The sequence below is a fragment of the Silurus meridionalis genome, chromosome 24, assembly GCF_014805685.1.
Source record: "Silurus meridionalis isolate SWU-2019-XX chromosome 24, ASM1480568v1, whole genome shotgun sequence".
In the NCBI taxonomy this organism is placed as follows: Eukaryota; Metazoa; Chordata; class Actinopteri; order Siluriformes; family Siluridae; genus Silurus; species Silurus meridionalis.
Window position 1 is genome coordinate 11,060,584 of NC_060907.1, and position 24,298 is coordinate 11,084,881.

General features: G+C 37.0%; 1 protein-coding gene across 2 annotated transcripts in view; it reads right to left on the minus strand.

Moving 5' to 3' along the window:
• neurl1aa (neuralized E3 ubiquitin protein ligase 1Aa) overlaps window positions 1–24,298 on the minus strand; it is a 95,068-nt gene that overhangs the window by 43,607 nt on the left and 27,163 nt on the right. Inside the window, exon 1 of one of the 2 annotated variants that reach the window (XM_046837409.1) lies at window positions 4,363–4,578. The exons of the other annotated variant lie outside the window; for it this stretch is intronic. Coding sequence (XP_046693365.1) covers window positions 4,363–4,396 — 34 coding nt within the window. The 5' untranslated portion in view covers window positions 4,397–4,578. Of the gene's footprint in view, window positions 1–4,362; window positions 4,579–24,298 lie in introns of those variants that run through there. 2 annotated transcript variants of the gene reach the window in all.

Below are 24,298 nucleotides of genomic sequence, written 5' to 3' on the forward strand. Positions count from 1 at the left end.
ATATATATTACAGTTATAGAAAGAGTGATTATATATATATATATATATATATAAGCTTATATATATATATAAGCTTATGACATCACAACAAACTCCAATGCTTGAACCAATCATGTTTAATATGCAAATTATTTGACGATGACAACATGATAACCTTTAGCTACAGGACCTGTGAGCTAAGATACAATCTAATTTAGAGTCGTAAAAAACAGTCGTATATTTAAACAGGTCTACAGAATAGCAAACTCCAAAAGAAACTGCAGTACAACTGTTCTAATATCTATGTGAGAAAGAGAAAAGATATGGGGAGATTGGGAATACAGGTAAATGGTGTTGATTTGTTCTTACAAATTTCCATAATGGTATTAAAGTCTTCTAAAACAAATCAACACAATGGGCTTTCTGTCTGTAGCACACGCCTCTTTAACGCTTGTATTCTAAATGGTGACAAGTGCCAACTTGGCTTGGGTGTGGACATAAAAAAAAAGTCTCAAGTACTGACAACCAATAGCACTAACAAACATAGATAATACACCTGTCCCCCAAAAAACTGTAAACTGCACAATGGTGCGCATGTATATAATACACATAGGGGATCTGATATTACATAATCTGATTTAATAGCTGTGTCATTTAAGCAAAATGGATCAGATAAAATTGGATCAGATGTTGATTACGGTTTCTCAAGCTTTTCAAAAAATGACTAAAACGGGATTTCCGAGCTGTCACTTTACAGCAGAGCATCCTGGTTAAAATGGCACCAAATGCACCAGTGGTTCTTGATGTATTGTGTGTCAGTAAACACTGCAAATGGAGCTTTGTGTACTCAGGTCTCGCGCAACAGAGACACGACCAATATGGCCAGCTACATATTTATCAAATGTGGATACGAGAAAAAGATGCATAAATAATTTAAACATCCTCCCTGGCCCAACCAGGCAACCTAAACCCTGTCAGCGAAGACTAATTAAACACAGGAAGATGTTGAATTCTTGAATCTGTTTATTCTGCTCAGAAAGTGATTGATGTTCACTCCTTTTAAATAACAATAGCTCTGACTATACACACAGATGTGTTTGAAGGGCCACGCAACATGAATGCAAATAAAAAACGTTTAATATTATTTTTTTTTTATCTGAGAGCAAATAGCTTCAAGATGTAGATTTTGATAGGTGTCAGTGTGTTGAAACAGTCAGAGATGTAGAAAGAGTGTGTGAGAGAGAGAGTTGAAAGAACTGTTTATAGCTGTTACAATGGAATATTTCACAATTACTTCATTGACATCCCGCAAACATTTCACTTACTGTAGATGGATAAAAAGTATGATGTGCTCTTCTATTAATAAATAAATGCATTATAAATACATAAGATTGCAGTATTAGAAAAATTAAACACTTCAGGATGTGCTTATACTGCAAAAACACTACTCCATCTTTGATGATTTTTTCATTTGTTTATTTACTAAAAACAAACATTTGAACATTAACTGTGCACATGAAATGAAAGTAAACGCTACAGTGAATAATACTGCTGCTGAGTAACGTTCCTATAGATAAGAGAGTCATGACATGTCTTTGTCTTTCTAGATGATCTGTTTCTAGATGATGTGTCCTGTTGTCATATACACATTTGTGCTTCTAAACAAAGGCCTGAGTGAGTCATAGTAATAGAAATGAAACGGAGAGAGAAAGCAGGCCTGGTTACCAAGCACCGGTGCCACCTGATCCACACACATATGTTTCTGTCACGCCAGGCTAACAGACCCCGTGTCGTCACAGTAGGGGCCCAAGCACTTAGTGGATTTGTGTGTCAGTGGTGAAGAGGATGCATTAGCTAACAACTATGAACCATGAGACTATGAGACTATTGCCCACCATCCTTATGCTTTTCAAACCAAAAATTTTATTAGCTTATCATACCCTAGCAAAAATAGGGCATGTTAATAAAGCTTCCACATCCTTAATGTTTGAACTGTTTGCTTCCTTTTTTTCTGTCATGACATTAAGCTAGTCAATATTTCATTAAAATGGTCTGGTCACATGACAGAGAAGGGTCAATACCTCAATAGAGTTTCAGAGACCCTCTTGCCTTTATAAACCAAAACGCTCTGTGACAATCTGAAAACACACACACACACATTCATACATGCAAAATTCACAAGTTCATGCTTGTACTTGCAATAAACCTAGAGAAAAGACAAAAAAAGATCATGTATAATTAGACAACAGATCATCTTTATGTGCTGACCTTCAAGCTAGGCCCGAAAATAAGATGCCTGTGTATGCTGGACTGAGATCAGATACTCCACATTCTACATTTTAATGAATGAACAAAAAACTGAGCTGACATCAGAGGAAAGAAAAAACATTCATCAACTCTAAGAACCCTGAGTATTGGGCACAGGCCAAGTTTGCTTAATTGGATATATGACAATGTCTAAATTAGGACGAATGATTGTGTGCTTTGTGTACAGGATTTAACCTGAGGCCAGACAGCTGCACAGACATACAAACAAAAGCAGGAGTGGGCTTGCGTGTGTGAAAAAGAAAGTGATTAGAAGTGTGTGTAAAAAGCTTGATATTGTGTCTTTTTTACTAACAAAGATCTGCAAAATAACTGTGTGAAGATATTTAATCTTAAAATAATCAACTAAATGGCTGCAAAGAGAATTCTATGCTATATACAATAACACAATATGCATATTTTAGGCGTAAAATGCTTATCAACAAGTATTTCATCTAAACTTACTTTTGGTTTCACAACCTGGGGAATACCATCAAGTTAACACACACACACACACACACACACACACACACACACACAGACACACAGACACACACACACACACAAGTTTTATTTATGCTTAGGTTAAATGCAAAAGCACAGAATGCATTCATGGCCACAGCTTTGTACTCATTTGACCACTATCTCCTCATCAAACAACTAACATTTGCTTAACGTGTTATTTGCCTTTTCATCTGTAATAACATCACAACAATAATTATCCATTTCTGAATGTGTTAAACTAGCATTTACCAAGGACAGAGAACTTGAATATGTACCTCAAGTGCTTCATACTGTACTTTAATGATTCAAATATGCAACCAATTCTGCATACATATCATTTTGCCATGGTACATACACTCCTAATACTGACTTCTAGTACTGAGAATATAGAGCTCTACTACAGGTGTAGTTCTAGTAGTAAGTATATGATATAGCTTGTATAGTTTTAGTGCTCAGGGATTTAAAATTCTACTGCTGAGTACATGTAGTTATTTCACCGAATTAAGCATATCGGTCTTGAATAGACTACTATTGGTATATAGTTCTTGTATATACAATTATGCATATAGTTTGAGTAGTCAAATATATATATATATATATATATATATATATATATATATATATATATATATATATATATATATATAGTTGATGTTAGCAAGCTGACAGTCATTCTTCCTTATTGTTGAAAATGATTATTTCATTAAATCTCTGGCACTGTCAGTTATCATGTTGATGTTATATATATTTTTTTTATGTAGTTCGAGTACTAAGTGCTTATATGTTTATATTATTACTGCTGATTGCATATAGTTCTAGTACTAACTACTCAAGCACATGTACTTTGTACTTATATTATGTTATAGTACACATAGTTTAAGTACTGGGCATATCGTTCTACTAAATGGTATACTTTCAATACTGAGTACATGCAGTTCAAGTACTAAGTGCATGTCGCTCTACTGCTGATTGCATTTGGTTCTAGTACTGAGTACATGTACATATACTGAGTTTTTCTAATGTGTGCAAATTGTTTTATTTATGAGTAGATATAATTGTACTGCTGAGGGCATATATTTGTAGTACACTGCATGCAGCTCTATTGCACTGAGCAGATTTAGTTCATATAACACAGTGAGCATATAGTCATAGTACACTGTATAAGGGTCTAGTACACATGCATACATGTCTGATACTGAGTGCATATAGTTATAATGCCCTTAGCTTGTGCAGAAGATATACAAGATATAGAAGATATTGTCGTAAAACGTGAGAAATTAGAGTCTTTCTCTCTCTCTTTTCACGCCGCGAGCTTTGGATCTAGAGCGCGAGCGGCTGTACCGCTTGAAGGTGCGCGAGGCGCTTATAGGATGGCATTCACAGGATATTATCATGCAGTATGTGTCTAAAGCAGGAAAGCAATAAAACGCACAACCCTTTTTTTTTACCCATCATATCCCGGCTCGTAAAGCACTATTATAAACAAAAGCATTCGCCCTTATAAACGCTCAGCTACAGGATGAGATATGACAATATACATCTGGATAGATGGGGCTTAAACGGACGCTTCCTCACCATACAAGGCGTTACGGGTGATCTGGCCTCCCATGGCTGCACGCCGCGCGCTCCTCTCCGTCCTCGTATTTATTGTCTCAGCGTGTCGCGCGGAAGCGGCTGCAATCCCACGGCGACGGCATACTTGCTCTTCTCGCACACGCACATAAGCACACGTACACGCGCGCACGCTCCACAAGGAGAGGTCTGTCTCCGGTACACACTCGGACACGCCTCCCGAAGCGTCTCGCTTACGGGCTCATTGAGCGCGCGGACACGCGCAGGCTCCACATACATATTTGCATAAGGGCGGGGCCGCGGCAGCCCACGCCCACTCTCCCAGTCAAAAGATGCTGTTTGGTGTGCATGAAAATAGTGATGGTAAAATCGGATTATTTTATTGACTTAGTTCTTTGAAACTCGTCCATAAAAATGATCGAGTCATTTAGTTCATTTCGTTCCTTTGATTAGAAATAAAAGAAAATGGTACATTTTCAATAAGCAGATCCCCAACATGTCTACATACACAAACTTCGACTATAGTTCAAATGCAAATATGATATAGCAGTTAAGGCCAGTTATGATAAAGAGAATGGCCAAGTACAGTATGTTTCCAGACCTGAAGCCTAGCACCTGTGGGGCATCCTGGAGCGGAAAATGAAGAACAAGCCATGTGTCTAACATCCAGCAGATCTGTGATGCCATTATGGAGGAGTGGAAGAGGATCCCAGCAACAACCTGTGCAGCTCTGGTGAATTTCATGCCCAGGAGGATTAAGGCAGTGATAAATTATGATAAAGATAATGAGTAGCTCACCTCTCATTTCTTCTCATCCGTATCGATATTTCTTTTATGATGTAATCCCATAATTATTTGTAACAATAATGTCAGGATCAGACAAAAAAAAAACTTTTCTGATGCATTGTGGAGCATCTATAGCAGTCACGTGATAAAAGAATAAACGACTCGGACTACAGAACACATGAGATGGACTACTCAATTCTGTTTCCTGTAGAAAACCTATGAAGATTTTGCTATGCTTTGCTCATGCAGGTCCAGTAGAAAATGAATGAATCGTTCATGAACGTCCCATCACTACATGAAAAAGCATTTACAGCATCTCACAAGACTGAGTACACCCCTCACATTTCAGCAACCATTTTTGTAAGGACAATACTATGGAAATGAAACTTAGTCGATGTGCAGCTTGTATAGCAATACAAATTTACTGTACTCTGAAAATAACTCAACATACAGACATTATGGTCAGAATAGCTGGCAACAAAAGTGAGTCAATTCTAAGTGAACATGTCAAAACTGTGTCCTAAGTGTCAATATTTTCTGAGCATCATTGTTATCCAGCACTGCCATAATCCTCCTGGGCATGGACTTCACCAGAGCTGCACAGGTTGTTGCTGGGATCCTCTTCCACTCCTCCATATTGACATCACAGAGCTGCTGGATGTTAGACACATGGTGCTCCTCCATCTTCCGCTTGAGGATGCCCCATAGGTGCTCAGTAGGGTTCAGGTCTGGAAACATACTGTACTTGGCCACTCCATCACCTTCTGCTTCAGCAGTGCAGTTGTCATCTTGGCTGTGTGTTTTGCGGTCGTATTCATTTTGGAAAACTCCCCAGTACCAGCAGCACTCATGCAGCCCCAGATGATGATGCTACCACCATCATGCATGACTGTAGGCAAGTACAATCTTCTTGGTACGTCTCACCAGGGCATCACCACACATGCTGGACATCATCTAAGCCAAACAAGTTTATCCTAGTTTTATCAGACCACAGGACATGGTTCCAGGAATTCATGCTCTTGGACATGTTACATGAAGTCATGCAAACTGACTTGTTGCAGTAAGTACTCGGTATACAGTATTTAGTTTTAATGCTAAACATTTAACATTCTGTTATAGGTCTTGTATAGTACTATTGGTACAGCATATATTTTTGTACTGAGTGCATATGGTTTAAGTAGTGAGTACTATATTATTATTATTATTATTATTATTATTATTATTATTATATTCTATAATCATTAGTACCGTATATTATAATAATAATAATAATAATAATAATAATTTTATTCATTCATATTTTTCTAGTTTATATATATATTATATATATATATATATATATATATATATATATATATATATATATATATATATATATATATATTTTTTTTTTTTTAAAGAATGACAAAATGTCTTGCACATGTAACCCATGATACTTGGCAAACAAGGTGAGTCTGATTCTGAATCAAAAGAAAAGATTAGCATTTGCTGACAAACAGCTCTGTAGATAAAAGGCTCATTATATGCAAATACAAACCACTCTGTCATCAAAACAAATCCTATCAAAACCACATGACTAAACAAGATTCATGTGCTAGATGCAGCTCTACCTGTTTCTGACTAGCTACATTACATAAGGAATAAATCATCATGGCACATGCTGTTATAGGAAAATAATCAACAGTAGGCTGATGTGATGCAGCCAAGCTGCAACCTCCCTAAAGCGAATTATTTTCCTATAACAAACAGCACACTGCATTTAAAACCTTTATTGTTATATTTAAAGTAATTGAAATGAGTTAGTTTCAGTATCACTGATTCTACTGAAGCTATAAAATCACCAGTCTCCTTTTTTTACCCTCTTATCGCCAAAAAAATCAGCTTATTATTTTACTGACAAACTGACAAGAGTTCTTTCCTGTAAACTCTATCATGATCACTCTGTTGATACAAACTTCTGACACCCAAAACATCTCTCACAATGTTACATTAACATTTTATAAAATTTATAAATTGAGTGATTTGGTATTTAGTTCTAGATTTAGCTCTCTCCTTATACAGTATAGAAGTGTGTTCTATATATTTTTTTGTTTATTGTCAGATACTGACATTCCATTACAGAAAGATTAAATATGCAAATCAGTCAATTAACAAATTACTATTTTCCCATTTCTCAAATGCTGACCATTCCAGGTAAGCATTTCTCTGTAGGAATGTTCAAACATTTGTAAAGTGCAGATTAGACCGATATAATTACTGTATTATAGATTTCTTTTACAGCAACCAGGCATTTGTATATTTCTTAAGTATTTAGGAATTCTGTATATAGATACGAAGAACTGACAAAGTAAACATGCCTGGGGCAAATTAACATGCCTCAACTTTTTAGCCGAAGACTGTACAATGCAGGACTAGTACTACTGATAATATAACTGCAGTGCACATGGATCTCTAACATTACACTCACCCTTTGACCTTCGATTTGTACACACTGTACTTATCTGCACCATTTATAAATACACAATTAGAATCCCCGGACATGGTGTATGCATTAATTAATTATTAAAAACACTGGTTAAATCTATTCCAAGGCCCCACAGGGTGAAGATTCAGTAATTGGACTGTTCTATGTTAAGAACCAAGGAGCTAATGGCATTGGTGGGGTGAGGTGTGTGTGTGGGGTGGGGGATCACTCACATTCCTTCCTCTTTTGCATTCCTGGAAGTACATCTCTCCCAAATGTGAACAAGCCTGTGGCTGACATGAGAAAGTGGCCTTCCTGAGTCGGAGTCGTGACCTAACCTGTCATCACTACCGTGAGATTGCTTTCCTCATCGCGGTGCTGCGACAAGCTGTTTTGAAACTGATATTGTAATGCAATGCAGTGTTTGCTCAGGTCTCATTCCAAATCAATTTAAAAGCATTATTCTTGCAACATACATTTTCATTGGAGCAAACTAGCTTTAATGCAATTACATTCATAAATAAAACTGGCAGAGATTGTGAAAGGATCACCATCCTCTGGAGAAAATTAAGATAATTAAAGTGCCTCATCTTGCCATTCTCGATGATGCAGAAAGAATTGTGCGGTGAAATCAGGTTAGCAATAATATTTACTCCGTGGCCGTCTGTCCCTTTTAACAATTAGAGCCATGGTAGAAGCCATAACAAACCACAGGGCTCTTGGCCAGAGCACGGCGACTTTGATCAAAATGAAATCACCGCTTTCTCCAGAACCGCGGTGCGGTCGAAGGCATTCCGCCTCACACATGGCGCACAGATTGCACAGTTAGCGTATGAAACGTGCACGTCATTAAGTACCAGGCTTGAGGGTGATGGGAATGATGCTGGCACTGGTTGTGAATGTATTGCCATTATAATTGTCTTGATCAGAAAATAAAAAACGAGCTGAGTTTGACGAACAGCACACAGCAGATCTCAGGGATCTATCTAACCAAGCAGTTACACGTAATGTACTGTCATATATCTGTCTGCATGTGCAGTCAAAGTTTTTCTGCTTCCTCTCTGTGACTATATGGACTGGTGTGTGTGTCTCTTTGTGTGCAAGGGTTTATGTTTATCAATTCCAAACATGTTCTGCCATTTTATACTGTCTTTAATGTGTAGCATGTGTGATCCTTTGTGTGCACTTATTAGTACAATGCGAAATGGACAAATATTTTGCTCAGAATGGTCCCCTAATCCCTTTCCTTTAAACTCGAGCATAACTTACAACATAGTAAGATTATTTTAGTGACAGAAGTAAATGATTTTATACCCTACATTACATGGGTTAGCGCATTACTCTGAGACATTAGTCATGCCCTGTTGCATAAACACACGGAATGCTAGGGAACTAGCTGTTCACAATTCCTTTTTTCTGCATTAAATCTAAACTCTGTATTTTTTTGGCTAGGTTTGGCTTGGTTGGTCAGGTTGTTGGATTGATATAACTGAAATTTGGGTTGATTACAGTATAAAAGCAGATTTGGAAAAAGGTATCACAGCAGCATTTTTCATTTTGCCTCACTTTGTGTGACGGGAAAAAAGTTTAATAATTTAGAAAGCTCTCTATAACAGCCGCCAATAACTTTGTGTAGAGTGGCCTGGCAGTCAATGTACTAGAAAAAGTTAATTGACTGGAAGATACCACTATGTTATTGTCAGTTATATAAATATTATCTGACACCAAGCCCCGCCCACTCCCCCATAAGAGAACATGCTATCTGGACTTGCAGGGATTTTTTTTGTTTAGTATTTTTGCAAAGCCAAAATGAGGACGTTTCGAGTCATTAATATTACATAAAAAAACTATGTATGTTTGACTTAACTAATATGAGATATTTAACATTCTGACCTTCTGCAAAAGTAAACACAAAATGTTTGTAGTCATTAATATCTACATTGACTACACACCGATATACAGTTTGGTCAACGTAGCTAATATTAGACAAGTACATATTTGACATCAGACAAATATTATTAATGCTAATGACAATTAGCGTGATTAAACAAACTATTATTTTTTCCCCCTCCTGCTCCAGCAGTTAGAGCACAGATGCATTCACACACTTTTAGCAGCTGCATCAACAAAAAAAATTACCAGCCATGTGGACATTAAACGACAGATCTGTGAAAGGATCCTGTTGAAAAGGTACTGTTTAAGGCTTATTTTTACTGTTTACTGCTCATTACTGCAGAATCCCCTAAAAACCAGCATCCGGCTCAGCCTTCTTAATTGGCACTGCCTGCATGCAGTTCCTGACTGCGCAGCGGATGATATCAATCCACACTCCTGTACTTTCCTTAAACCTGAAATGGTGGAAATCCTGGAATGGTGGAAAGCGATTAAAACATTTATCTTTATTTTCCAAAATGGTAAATGATCAGTTGGAAAAAAAATCATAACAAGATATTAAGTTGTGCTGATGAATACAGAGTTTTCAGAATTGCAGTAAATTTTATAGAAAGTTGGATTTTTACAAAAATAATAACTAAGCCTATTTAAACATGCGTAGTTCTAACCCTGATTGAGTTCAAAGAACCCAAATCTATTACTATGGAAATGACTTCACTAAAGAATTTTAAAGACTATTGCATTTTTGGAACAGTGCATTGTTTGTAAGTTCACATACTAAAAAACTAGCATTGTAGTGCATTATGCATATTCTATGACTGCTTATGTGTCATGTATATATTGTGGTGCATTGTGAGATTAAAAAATGGTTTACAATATAAAAGACCCTGAAAATAAGGCTTAGCTAACACACACGTTTCAGTGTATGTGTCTTTTTGTATGTATGTGCAATTTACACAAATGCAAATCCAAGCAAATGGTTCATGTTGCCTGGTATGCATGGTATTTAAGTGTGTGTGTGTGTGTGTGTGTGTGTGTGTGTGTGTGTGTGTGTGGTGTGTGTGTTCTTGTGCGTACTTTGCTTTTAATGTTACATGACTAAGCCTGGATGTCTCTCACTCTCACAAATTTTTCTGTCTCTACCTTAAATTCTGCCATGCCAACATTAGACACTCCACTCTAATAAACAAAATGCTCTGCAGCGGGTTTGTTAATAGAGCAGCTTATCATATTCATTCTGCTCTGAGCTACTTTAATTCACTGTATATAAATAGAAATATGAATTACACCAAACCCACTCACAAGCTCATTAAATAGGACTAAAGGATGATTAGTTAAAAACACCTGAGAAGATGACAGAAATCTGGATAATGTTCAACTTGGAATGTGGAGAAATATCAGTATGATGGTATATTTATTCTTCATGAAACTTCAACAAGAATTCCAAATTTTGAGATTAAATAAAGAAAAATAACTAAAAATACATATTTTAAGCCCCCAGGATTCCCAGGGAAACAGCAAACTTTAAAAATAGTCAAACATCTAGAAAGTCCATCTATCCATCCATGCATTTTCCTTTTGCTTATATCCAACAATCAAAAAAAAAAAAACCAGAAACACAGGAATTTGACAGTGAGTGACTGGAGAGTCCAAAATGTCCAAATATGACTAACACACAATTACATTTTTGGCTCTAACAGAAGAACTTATGTAAATGAAGAACAGGAAATAAGATTTTACAAGACTGCCTCACACCCACAGTGAAACATGGAGGTGGAAGCTTAAAAGTTTTGAGGCAGGGCAGATTGGAGACTTAGTCTGAGTGTGAAAGTGAAAGAAATACTGAGCCAACATGGCTACTATTACATACTTCAACACTATGCAGTCCCATCTGGACTGCAGCACATTGAATCCAATTTCACTATAAAACAATGACCCAATGCATATGTCCAAGTTCTGTAACTGCTATTTAGGAAGCAAACTGCCAGCTAAAGTGTTATCTCTCAAGGAATGATCTGTCTAAGTCTGCACCTAAGTCCTATTGAACTGCTCTGGAATAAACTGGATTAGAAGGTAAAAAAGAAACATTCAACTAGTAAAGAACACCTTTGGCAAAATCTACAAGCGGTATGTCAAAGAATTTCAGCTAAATGTTTGTATCTGTCTGGATGCAAAGAGAGTGTAAAGCCCAATAAACAAAGTTTTACATCTATAAATTTATATATTTATTTGGTCAAAATAAATCTCCATACCATTAAATTACCTAGTATTTTTGCATGTCAACAAAAGTAACATGCAAAAAACTATAAATGACTCCATGTTTTTAAACTTTTTGACAGGCGCTGTATTCCACTGTGATTTATTTTATTTGATCACAAAAACAAACTTCGAATGAGTACATTAATACAAACCCTGCAGTTAGAAAGAACTGTTGTTATAGTCACCAAAAAGAGTGTTTGGAGTGTTTTGTCCACATGGACTGCATTTCATCTCTTTGTTTGATGAACTGTAACTTCATAGTTACACAACTGAAGGAAAAATACTAAAAAATGTTATGCAAGGGTTTGTTGTGTGAACAAACCCCATCAAGAACACTTCCATGCAACTGCACACTGTATTCACCTGATAAGATAATGCTAGAATTACACAATCTAATTATACATCTGTTCGAGTTGAACTGTTCAAATATCATTGTGTTGATTCTTTGTGAAGCCTAACAACGGAGTGCATCTGCTGCCAGCTATAAAACTGTCCAGTGTGATTTACATACCCACTTATTGTAAGACTGAGTGTCCTGGCCAGCTCTGGAGATGTGCATTTACACTATTATCAGTTTGGAGGCTGTTTTTAGCAGAGTGTTAAATTTTTTATGGATAAACTAAAGACTTTGTCTGGTTAAAGAGTAATCCATAGTAGCCGGAGAATAAGATACAGCTTATTCTGTTCATTTTTTTTTTTTTTTTTTTTTGTAAAGCTTGTAAACAGTTAAGAGCAACCTGCATCATACATCTGAGAGAAATATAAAATCATCAGAGGTTTATTTAATGTGGACTGGAATGGATAGAAATAATGCAGCATGGGTTTGTTTATTTGTACACATAATTCAAATCAGTTTTATTTGTTGAGAACAATAGAAGCTTCACACAAAGCAGCTTTTTCTGGCACTAATACATTTACATGCATTTTGGTTCTAGTGAAATCTCTGCGAGTGCAACTGACATTTCAGGAATGGGGAGTGACTAGGGGAGCTAAGAGAAAAGAGCATGGGCGTACTTTTTATATTCTGTGAAAGGCTGTCTTAACATCTGCTCTGAGACAAGGAAATGTCACTGAGGAAGCAGGAGAGGAGGAGGTAGTGAGCTGCAAAGACTTCATCATATAGAAAGAAAGTTTTTCAGATGAAGAAATAAAGGATTTTAGCAAGGTGTAAATATTTAGATGGTTCTGGAAATTTATATTTTTTGACCTAAATGTAACTCTTATTTGTATCACATCAGGTTGCCTGTGTCTTCCTTGAGTATGTCTAAACAAGCCGTCTGCTTCAGCCAGTGGGCATCTGTGTGAACATTTATGTTTACTGCCATCATCTGCTGTTGAGCAGCAGCTACTCAATGTTTCCACGACAACCGGTGATCATGTTTTAAGGGAGTTCAATTTGCATGTGCATGTGCTCACCAGACACACACACACACACACACACACACACATACACACACACACACACACACACACACACACACACACACACACACACACACACACACACACACACACACTAAAAAACACTACATGTCTGAATGCATTGTTATATTTATAGGCTAAAATAAAAAAAGTTAATTTAATATTATGAAGTATTATCAAAAACATTTCTTTGAAGACTTATACGTATCAAGTCTGGAAATAAAAAAAATGCTTGTATTCTGCTTGACTATTTAGACTATTTGTCCAAAATGACTGAATTAAACAAGATTTTTAGTTTCTATATATTTCCCTGAGTCACTGTTGTAATAGAATATAGAGGCAACTGCAGAGGGTGCAGACACACACACACACACACACACACACACACACACACACACACACACACACACACCCTTGCAGCAGTGCCCCCTCAGTGTTAAAACAAAAGTCTATTGAGCAGCAGCTTTGTGCCATAACGCAGCACCATGTGCAAAATATTATACATACTATTGGATACAGAAAAAGAGCAAATAATATAAGAAAGCAATAACCGAGCTCAACTGATTTCATGAATTAAATATGTGGCAACAGCTTCGATATTAATGCCATGTGATATACACACATCAGTATCTGCGGATGACTCGCAAAGTTCATATTACAGGAATAATGAAAGGGTTTTCTAACCTCTTTCGACTGTGTGTGCCATCGTCACATTCGTTGCCACACTTTTATATGGACTGAGATAAGGAAATATGTTTATTTAAAACTTTTCATATAATGAATGTTTAAAGGCAGACATTTTGTAGGTGGATATCAATTAATTTTCCACAAAACATATTTTTGAAAAATGTTATGAATCTATTGTAGTGTAAGTAAGTAAGTAATTAAGTAAATAAATAAATAAACAAACTAAGAAAAAGCAATATACAACGGTACAATCCACTACATGGTGTTGAACTATACCCTGGTTCTACTACCTCAAAATTTTCTGATAACAGCCTGAGCCTGATATCCCATCCAGAGAATTACCTCAAAGTGCTTTTCCAACTTAGATACATTTCTTTTCACGCCTTCTAGGCAGGCAGTGGAGATATCTCATTTCATATGAGTCTTTGTGTCTCCAGCATACTGAAACATTTTACTGTAGGAGCAGCAGCACTGCAGCTACATCCATCTTTTGACACACAAATGTGTGCAACTACAAGTCTATTAATGTTGTGTATATGCGAAGGTGAAGGTAGATGTCCAATGTGTCACAATTATTTCGATATTGCAACTGAAATAAAATGTTCAGTGCAAAAAAAACAGCAAATCAAAAATATGGATCATAATGATGGTCCACTGTGGTGACCTCTGACAGGAGCAGCCGAAAGAAGGTCATCACCATCATCATCATCACAATCATCATCATCATCGTTATCATTGGTTCATCATAATACTTTCATAAAACTTGTGAAAGTAAAAGAGACCTTAGAAACTTCTAATAAGAATTTTAATGTCTAAATAAATCTTCATGAAGTAATATGGTTTACTACACTTTCCGAACAGTGGCTTCAAATACTTTAATCAACCAAAAACGTTTTGCAAAACTAATAACAAAACCAAACAAAAATTAGGATTTATTTCCATTACAATGAACTACAATTGTATTTTATTTTCATATAACTTAAGTGAAAGTATAGTTTTAGTTAAGTATAGAAATTTATGCACTAATATAATGGAAAAGTGTAGTAACAAAGTGTAATTATTCAAGTTACTCTTGCACAGACATTAAAGTACAGCAGATGGAGATTAGGTTAAAAAGTTGCTGAAGTTTTTCTTTAATCCTAACCATTCCCTGTCAATGCCTAAGCAAATACAGAGTGCATCTGAATTCAGTTTGTTCAGAAATTTCCATGAATTCATTTGTCTTTATTAATAAGTGACAAGGAAATGGCACTTTGTCAGTCACACTAAGCAGAATGACGCAGGATGTGTGTCTCATTGCTCTATCAGGATCTCTGAGAGTCATGAGCTGTTTTAGGGCTTTTGTATCACAGTTTGAGCAAATAGGTTAAGGAGAGTCTGGAGGTGATAATGCAGGCACAATCAGGAAACGCGCCAGGACAGTCAGGATTAGCTTGTTTGGGAAACACTGTATGAAAGCTGTATGCACTAGAACCAAGAGCTTTATTCATTACACACAGATAAAGCAAAAGGGGTGGGTGATTTAAAAGAAAAAGACAAATAAAAAATTAGGAGACAATTAGGTTTTAACTTTCAGTGTTATTTACGTGATTTATTTTCATTATTTTTTATTATTGGTATATAACTAATTATTATTATTATTATATTATTATTATTATGTAATATATAGCACATATATATTTTATATATAATTACGTAGTTAATTATACTGTACATCAAACAAACATGATTCCATATACAAAATTTAATGCTAGTCTTTAAACCTGTTTCGATTTATAACAAGTGTAAAATGCTCAATTCGAATAAAACAACTTACTTAATCTTTACTTACTTAAAATTTGCATTACATTTTTATTGCTTCCCACTTGTTGTTTTCTCTCACATTTTTGTTACTTATATATGAAAACAGAGGGAAAACAGAAAATAGTATTTCATAATGTTATTTCAACTTTCATTATACCTTATACATTATTCCATTATACCATTATTTCAACTATTTCAATATATACATGAACTGATTGCCATGCACTGTTTAGCAGGTGGTCATTCTTTTGCCATACTATTAACTCAAACACATTTTCCTCTGCATTTAGAAAGGACAAGGAATGTGTTTTTTTTTCACAGAGAATCAAAGAGATAAGTTTCTACAGCATTTTACCTTCTATGTCCTTACAAATGTTATGCACTGAGATATGTAATAAGATAGTCTGGATCTTATAATTGATTATAGTGTTACACTGTTTCAGTCCAGGGAAATTCATCTCCGAATCCTACTGCTCCATGTGGTTGTAGTTTCATCCTTCACTCCACTCACAGACACAGGCTTTAGCTCACAGTTCCAATCACACTGGCATGTTTTCTTGTTTTGAATGTCAGCAGTAATACAGCCCAGCTGTGGTATATTTTCATACATTTAGCTGAGCCACGTTTGATTTTGCATTAATCAGAAGTTGCGTTGATGGGCTAGGGTTGAGAAATCATCACTGGTGTGCTTTTGGAGAATATCTTTGTTGTGGGCTTTGTTGTGATTTATAGCCAGTTGCTTCATTTTGCTTCAGCACTAACACACTGTTTTTTTTTCAGCTCTGAGTTTGAGAAAGACGTTAAAGCGACATGACAAGCATGTAGTCAACAAGGCTATTTCTGTGATCGATAAGTATATTTTGAAAATGCATAATACTTTTTACTGTACTGCCTCTGAACAGAAAAGGCAGAAATAAAAAAACAAAAATGTAACTGAGTAAAATTGAAAATGCAACAGCAAAATTGAAAACAGCAAAACTAAAATGCAACAGAACATCAAAACACAAAAACCGCTAATCTATAAGTGAAACCATAAACCTCACACATAAAAGCAAAACTAAAAACACAACAAAGCTATAAACATAAAATCAAAAGCAAAAACAAACTAAACAAACTAAACTAAAAACACATATGCACAACCAAAAATCTAATACTGATAGATAACAAAACTATGTAACAACAATTCTAAAAACAATGTAATGGAAAGCTACTGCTGTTGTTTTGGGATAAAGTTACTTCTTCTATTTTCAATTATCCAGTTTGCTTTAAGCACAGTTTTAACAACAACAAAAAAAGGTACTTTTACTTCATCACTGTATCTAAGTACATTTTACAAGGATCGTACTTTATCGGAGTATTTTTATTTTGGGAAGCTTTTACTTTACATTTTAATGTGCAATATTTTACTGTTTAATCCACAACATTTGAGAGAAACATGCCATCCCGTGCTGCTGTGAAGGGAATGCATAAATATTGAGAAACTGATGTGAGACCACAAGCGAAACCCCTCAGTTCTTTCAAAGGTTTTTGTGGACTAAGGGTTCTTTCACTGTGTGTCTGCAACAATAGGAAAGTCTCTTCTGAAGGTACAGTATGGTAATGTCCTGAAGGAAAGGAAACGTATATCTCATATATCAATACTTTTACTTTTGAAACTTTTAAATTCAAAAGCAAGTCCTTTTGTTTTTTTACATACAGCGAAAGTGTAAAGGAGTACTCTCTTTTTTACTTTTACTATTTTAACTAAGAGTTAAATTCTGCTTCCACTGAAGAAAATGAATGGTCTACTTTGTCCACTCCTGGAATTCACACACACATTTTTACCACATATCTAAAATAACATTACATAAATGTTTAAGCTTTAAATGAATGCAGGAGTAGATTCATTTTTCGGCTCAGTTCGCTGTAAAGCTCTACCCTCTCTCCATCTTCTGCTGTATTTCCCACTGATTAGTGCTTTAGCCAATCAGCAATAAGCATGTTCAGCAAACACATTTCTTTTAGTTTGTTGATGCATTCTGCACTTATAAGCCACTTTATTTTTAGACCTGAACATGATTCTGTTTTATTATTCTACTATTTATACATTCGTCAGTCACACTTAGGATGCAGGATTTGTGCTTCAGTGCTCTGTGATTATTTACTACTCCCTCAATAGAACCTTATTATTTTTATGGGTGTATATGTCATGACATGATATGTCATAATACGTATTTTGATTCTTAAAGCAACAAGTCAATATTTGACAATGACCCCTGAATCATTGACAACACAATACAATTCTATGGCCTCTGACTGATATGTGACAAACTGTCTTTAGAATCTTGTATTATTAATACTTATGATCTCTTTTCTATTCTGTTCACACAAAAATGTAACAATGTGAATTTGTTTGACACACCAGTTGCCTGCTCTTTTTTTTTTTTTTTTTTTTTATAATAATAGGGGTATATTGATGTTCAATGTTTTATATCCTGTAGTAATTTCTTCACTGAGTGATTTATTTCTCTAAACCAATCCATTGCCAGTGGCCAATGAGCTTATGCATAAATTTATCATTTTTTCTTCATATTTTCTCCGATATACAGTAGGACTCTTTTGAAATGTTTTCACACTCTTCTTGTAAACAGCACCAAAGAGGACCATTAATTAAAGACAGGCTGAAGCCATAAAATTTCAATCCCATTCTATTTGGCTAATTTACTGCCCCAGCAGATCTATATATTTCACTTTGTAAATCCATGGGAGAATTTTCAGTCGCTGGTCTGTTATAAGAAAACAAGTAACCCAAATATCCTTCACTTTATCTGATAATCAGATACACATTAACACAACATTTGAAATTTGATACTTTTTTACTAGGTTTGATGTCTCTTTGTGTTTCTTTTTCTCAAAAAAATAAATTGAGTGCTATTGTATGCCACTGACTTCCTTCTAAGTTTGTTGTACGATTCTCTCTTTATTTGCACAGTTGTCATTGAAATATCCAGAGAAAATCCAGTTTCTGTGAATTCTCAAAAAAATGTGTGCTTGTGCGGTATGGAATGTCAAACAAATCAGGAGTTACTGGAATAGAGTTTGAATGTCACTAATTGAATGCTTACAGAGCAACTATTAAAACAAACCTTAACCATTTAACCAACAAGTCTTGACCAGAGTTTGTTTATATCATTTGAGGCCGCAAAGCATACTTATTTGTAGAGAGGAACTGAAGTGAAGTGCAAAGTGCAGTATTACTATTACTATGTTGATATTGTGTATATGATTTCATGCTTCGTTGCATATCACTTGCAACAGTTTTTATTTGTGTTCTTTGGCATTCCACATACAGTATAAGTAAAATTGTGTTAAGACAAGAGAGGAGAGTAATATCTATCTATCTATCTATCTATCTATCTATCTATCTATCTATCTATCTATCTATCTATCTATCTATCTATCTATCTATCTATCTATCTATCTATCTATCTATCTATCTATCGTATTTGTATATTTTACTGTATGTTTTTATTTATTGTATTATTAGAAAATTGTACTCAAAGAACAAAATTTTAACTGCCCTGATAAAAGATACACAAATTTGTATGGTCCTGTCAAGCAGATAAAAATAAATAGGATGTTGAATGCGGCTTTGCATGGTTACACGACTTACACTTAGGGTATATTTACTTTTGTTGCCAGCTATTTTGACAATAATGACTGAATGTTGAATTATTTTCAGAGGACACTAAATCTGTACTGCTATACAAGCTGCACATTGACTACTCAAAAATATATCCAAGTTTAATTTCTATAGTATTGTCCCTTGAGAAGATATACTAAAATGGTTGCTAAAATGTGAGGGGTGTACTCACTACTCAGTGAGATACGCTCTCTCTCTCTCTCTCTCTCTCTCTCTCTCTCTCTCTCTCTCTCTCTATATATATATATATATATATATATATATATATATATATATATATATATATATATATATATATACTGTATATCTGTTGCCTTACCTTTGGGCGTGAAGGCTGATTTTACACAACACCTAGGATGTAAACGTTAGAATTTATAGCTTATATATTTTACAGGGAAATTCCCACAAGGACAATGCAAATGTTGCCTACTGAGTGATTTGGGTTAAACATTAACTAAGTTTTGAGCAGCTGGGAGATGTTTTGTCACGGCCAAAAAAAAAAAATCACAAGACCATATCATCCACACAGATGTATTGTCACACACACGCGCACACACACAAACACACACACATGCACACTCGTACACACATACACAAACACACACAACCCTGATGTAAGTGAAATACAGAGTTCCGTGTGTGTACATGCATGTGTGCATGTATGCACTTGTCTGAGTTTGTTACCTCATAACCACATAACCAGACACCAAACCTAAAGTACTGCATACTACACAAAAACATGACAATTAAGACACAAAATATACCTTTTTATGTATAAATGTATACACATTCTCTGCAGGTTCAACTTTCATTTATATTACATTGTCCTAGTTGTTCTTGTAGCTTGAAGAAGATTAATCAGTGAGCATCCTATTAAATTTCTGTGCAATTTTAACTAACTTTTTTTCCCTGTTCTGATGTTCAGGTTTCTACACACAATCATATTTCTCTTCTGCAGATTGAATACATTTTTTTCCTAGGAGTTAACTGTGTAGTGGTGCTGAAGGGGTAACTGTAAATCTAGAAGATTAAAAGCCCTGGAGTTGAACAGAGAACAGGGTTAGTGCTGTAACAGATTTAACTGGCTAGCCTTTGTTTGGATAGACAATTCATGTAGAATGTAGAATAGTTTTTATTCATATGCAAATGTAACCAGATTCTTCATACAGTCTGAAATCCAAGACACCCTGGATTGTATTCAGAGTTGAAAACATACATCCAAATGTTATATCAATATTATTGTTGAGGGAGAAGCATGTAGAAACAAATTGAGCACCTACTTGAAGTTTGTTTTGCCTGAAGCAAATTTCTTTCAGAATTTGAAAAAAAAAAAAAAAGAAAAATCAGTTTAGTTCTAGTTTTAGTTAACAATATAGTTTCCAAATTAAAAATCTCAAGGCAGACATTCCCTTGAGTCAGCTACATGCAATCATTCAGCAGTTTTGTGCGGCATCATATTGATATATTCCAGTGCAAATAATCCATTTATACATACTGCCCTTTGGGATTCAAATCAAATGCAGGAAAAAAGTCTTATTGGTGAACAGTGTTGAGCAGTGTTGTAACAGTGTAACGCAGTTAATTTTGACAGTAACTAATACTGTAACACGTTACTTTTTTAAATAAAGTAACTCCGTCACTGTTACCGTATGGTGTGTTGTCCGTTACTTTATTAAATGAATTAATTTTGTCTGAAGTGTAGCCTACAGTCTAACCTGTTTACAGCAGCAACACATTGTAGGATTGGTGGAAGCCAACCACTGTAAACACGAAGAAGACGCACTGTTTCGTTTATTCAGGTCTGTGTGGCAGTAATGGCGAGTCGAGGCGAGAGCAAGACGAGTTTCTCAAAGTGGAAATATGCTCATTATTTCACTTTAGTTGAGCATAAAGGCAAAAACTTTTTAGTCAAATGTAAGCTGTGTCTTTTTGGTTCGAAGGTTGTATCTACTGCAATAAACAGCAACCTAAATCTGTCAAAGCTCCTCCAGAAACTCCATGCCTCGACGAAGCTAGAAGCTAACCCTGTGTTCTGTTCTACATTGTTGATACTTTTTATACTTCAGCTGTGAAAGGTACATTTTTAAGAGCTCAACACAACAGCTTTGATGATGCAGAAGCCACTTTAGTTTTTGATTCTGAATATATTATTCAGCTTGTTTTGTTATTTATTTCAGAAATCCTTGTGATATATTCAGTTTGTGCTGGTCTGACTTAAATAAAATAGTGTTTAAAAATTACTTTGTGTTTAAGTCAGTTTTGTGTTTGTAGACCATAACGCATAAAAGGGCATTAATGGGAACATTAAAGAACGTTCTTTAAAAAAGTAACTAAAAAGTTACTTTTAACATTAACGCATTACTTTTTGGTGTAAGTAATCAACAAAGTAACTGAGTTACTTTTTGAAGGAAGTAACTAGTAACTGTAACTAGTTACTATTTCTTAGTAACTAGCACAACACTGTTGGTAAAGGTGTTTAGCATTGGATTGGAACAATCTTTTAATCCAATGCTCAACACCTTTTTTCCTTCTGAGCCCTTCAGCAAGGTCTTTAACCTTTAATTGCTCAGCTGTATAAAGTCAGAATATTGTAACTCTGTGTCTGCCAAATGCCATACTGTCAGGATGCGAGCGAGACAAAAGGCAGAAGCCGGAGTGCAGCTCGCTTGGGTTTTAGTGACATGCGTGAGAGAGAGATACACACACGAACACACACACGTGCACACTCGCACACACACACTCACACACGCACACGGCAGTCCTTTGGTTGAGAGTCCGAGGTGCGCTTTGGGAGAAGCATAGCTGACCCGAGAAGCGCGGGGAGGAGAAGCGCAGCCGGGACGGGATTGTGGAGTCCGAATGAGATGGATCAATAGCGTCCTGCGTGAATACCTAAACATGAAAACAACACCTGCAGGTAAAATCCAACACATACAATAACAAACGGGGAGTAGGAGTGAACAAGGAGCTTATATAGAAGCGGGGTGGAGTGATGATGGGCCCTGGTGTCCATCCAGGGTCGAAAGGGACCTGGTCAGAACCGCCTGCAGCAGAAACTGAGGACGAAGAGACGTCTTCAGCGGAGGCCGGAGGCGAAGAGACGGCTCTGGCATAGGACAGGGACCAAGCTGCGCCCGCAGAGGAGTCCAGAGGCTGATCGACCTCCACGGCAGAGACCAGAGACCGAGTGACGCGCTCGGCGGCAATCAGGGGCGTATTGATGCCCACTGGGGAGGTCTGGAGCGGAGTGATGTCCAGCACGGATGACGGGAGTGTAACGATGGCCTCCCCGGAGACCCGGATTGGAGCGACGTCTTCGGCGGAGACCTGGACCGAAGGGGTGCCTACCACAGAGGTCAGGAGCGGAGCTACGTCCACAGCGGAGATGGGAGACTGTGTAATGCACTTGGTGGAGATCGGGAGCAGAAAAACCTCCTCGGTGGTGTCCAGAGGCCGAGCTACGCCCACGGCGGAGATGAGAAATGCAGTGACGTCTTCGCCGGGTCTGTGAGCAATGACAACGCCTTCAGAGGAACTCGAAAGGTGTGGCTTCGTTCGGAGAGGAGCGCAGAGGTGAGACGTCTCCTGGAGAGGGACGCTGAGGCGTGTCTTCGCTTTCAGACGGTCCAGGAGCTGTGGCTTTGCCTTTTGGGAGACTTGAGGCTGAGATGTCTTCGTCGGAGGAGCTTAGGAGCGAGATGTCACCTCCGGAGGAGTTCAGAGGCGAGACGCCGCCATTGGAGGAGCCTTTAGACGAGACGTCGCCGACGGAGGAGCTCGGGAGCGAGACGTCGCCGTCAGGGGAGCTCGGGAGCGAGACGTCGCCTTCTAGGGAGCACGGGAGCGAGACGTCGTTGAAGGAGGAGCTCTGGGGCGAGACGTCGCCGAAGGAGGAGGCTCTGGAGGCAACCTGGGGCTGTCAGAGGATCTGTGGGTTGTCATGCCACAGTCATAGGCGGTTGGAGACGGTTTGACCTCCTTCTTGCAGCCAGGCAGCAGTACGACGTCCCCTTCGCAGCCAGGCGGCGGTACGACGTTCCCTTCGCGGCCAGGTGGTGGTACGACGTCCTCTTCGCAGGCAGGTGACGATGCAATGGCCCCCTCGGCGGGACATTGGAGCCGAGTGGAGCGCTCTGAACCCAACACCCGCACGTAAAGTTCAACACATACAATAACGAACGGGGAGTGGGAGTGAACGAGGAGCTTATATAGAAGCGGGGTGGAGTGATGATGGGCCCCAGGTGAGCGTGGTTATGCCTCGAGCTCCAGAGAGAGTGGAGGCATGAGTGATGATGAGCTCCAGTTGTGCGTGGTAAAACCTGGAGCTCTAGGGAGAGCGGAGGCATAGAGAGCCACCAAAGGGCAGGTGGATCCCTGACACATACATGTGAACATGCTTTATTAAAAATAATTAATTTAATCATGCTGTGTAAAGCATGGTGAGATTTTGGATGCAAAATGGAAAAGTGTATACTAAGGTAAAATGATGTATAATACAGTATATGTATCTATTTATATTTATGGTAAGTTGAATTAAAAACAAAAGTAAAAAAGTACAAAAAATAATATAGACCTGATTAAACAAAGCATGCAATGCCATTGTGGCAGAGTGGGCTGTGATAGTTCCTCTGGTTCCTAATTAGTGTCTGAGCTACAGACCTTTTTGTTTTGCTATTTTCACAGTTAGTATGTTTGTTTGTATCTCATATTTCTGAAATTATTCACATATTAGTAGCCTAATTTAAACTAAGGATGTTTTTATGCTCAGGTCTGGGTTTTTTCAGTCCTGACCTCTAGTCTCAAAATGTGCATGAGCCTTTGTGGAAATGTTTCAACAAAAAAATAAATACTTCTCTCTCTCTCTCTCTCTCTCTCTCTCTCTCTCTCTCTCTCTCTCTCTCTCAGATAGGATAATCTAGAGTGCATGCCCATGTGCAGATGAG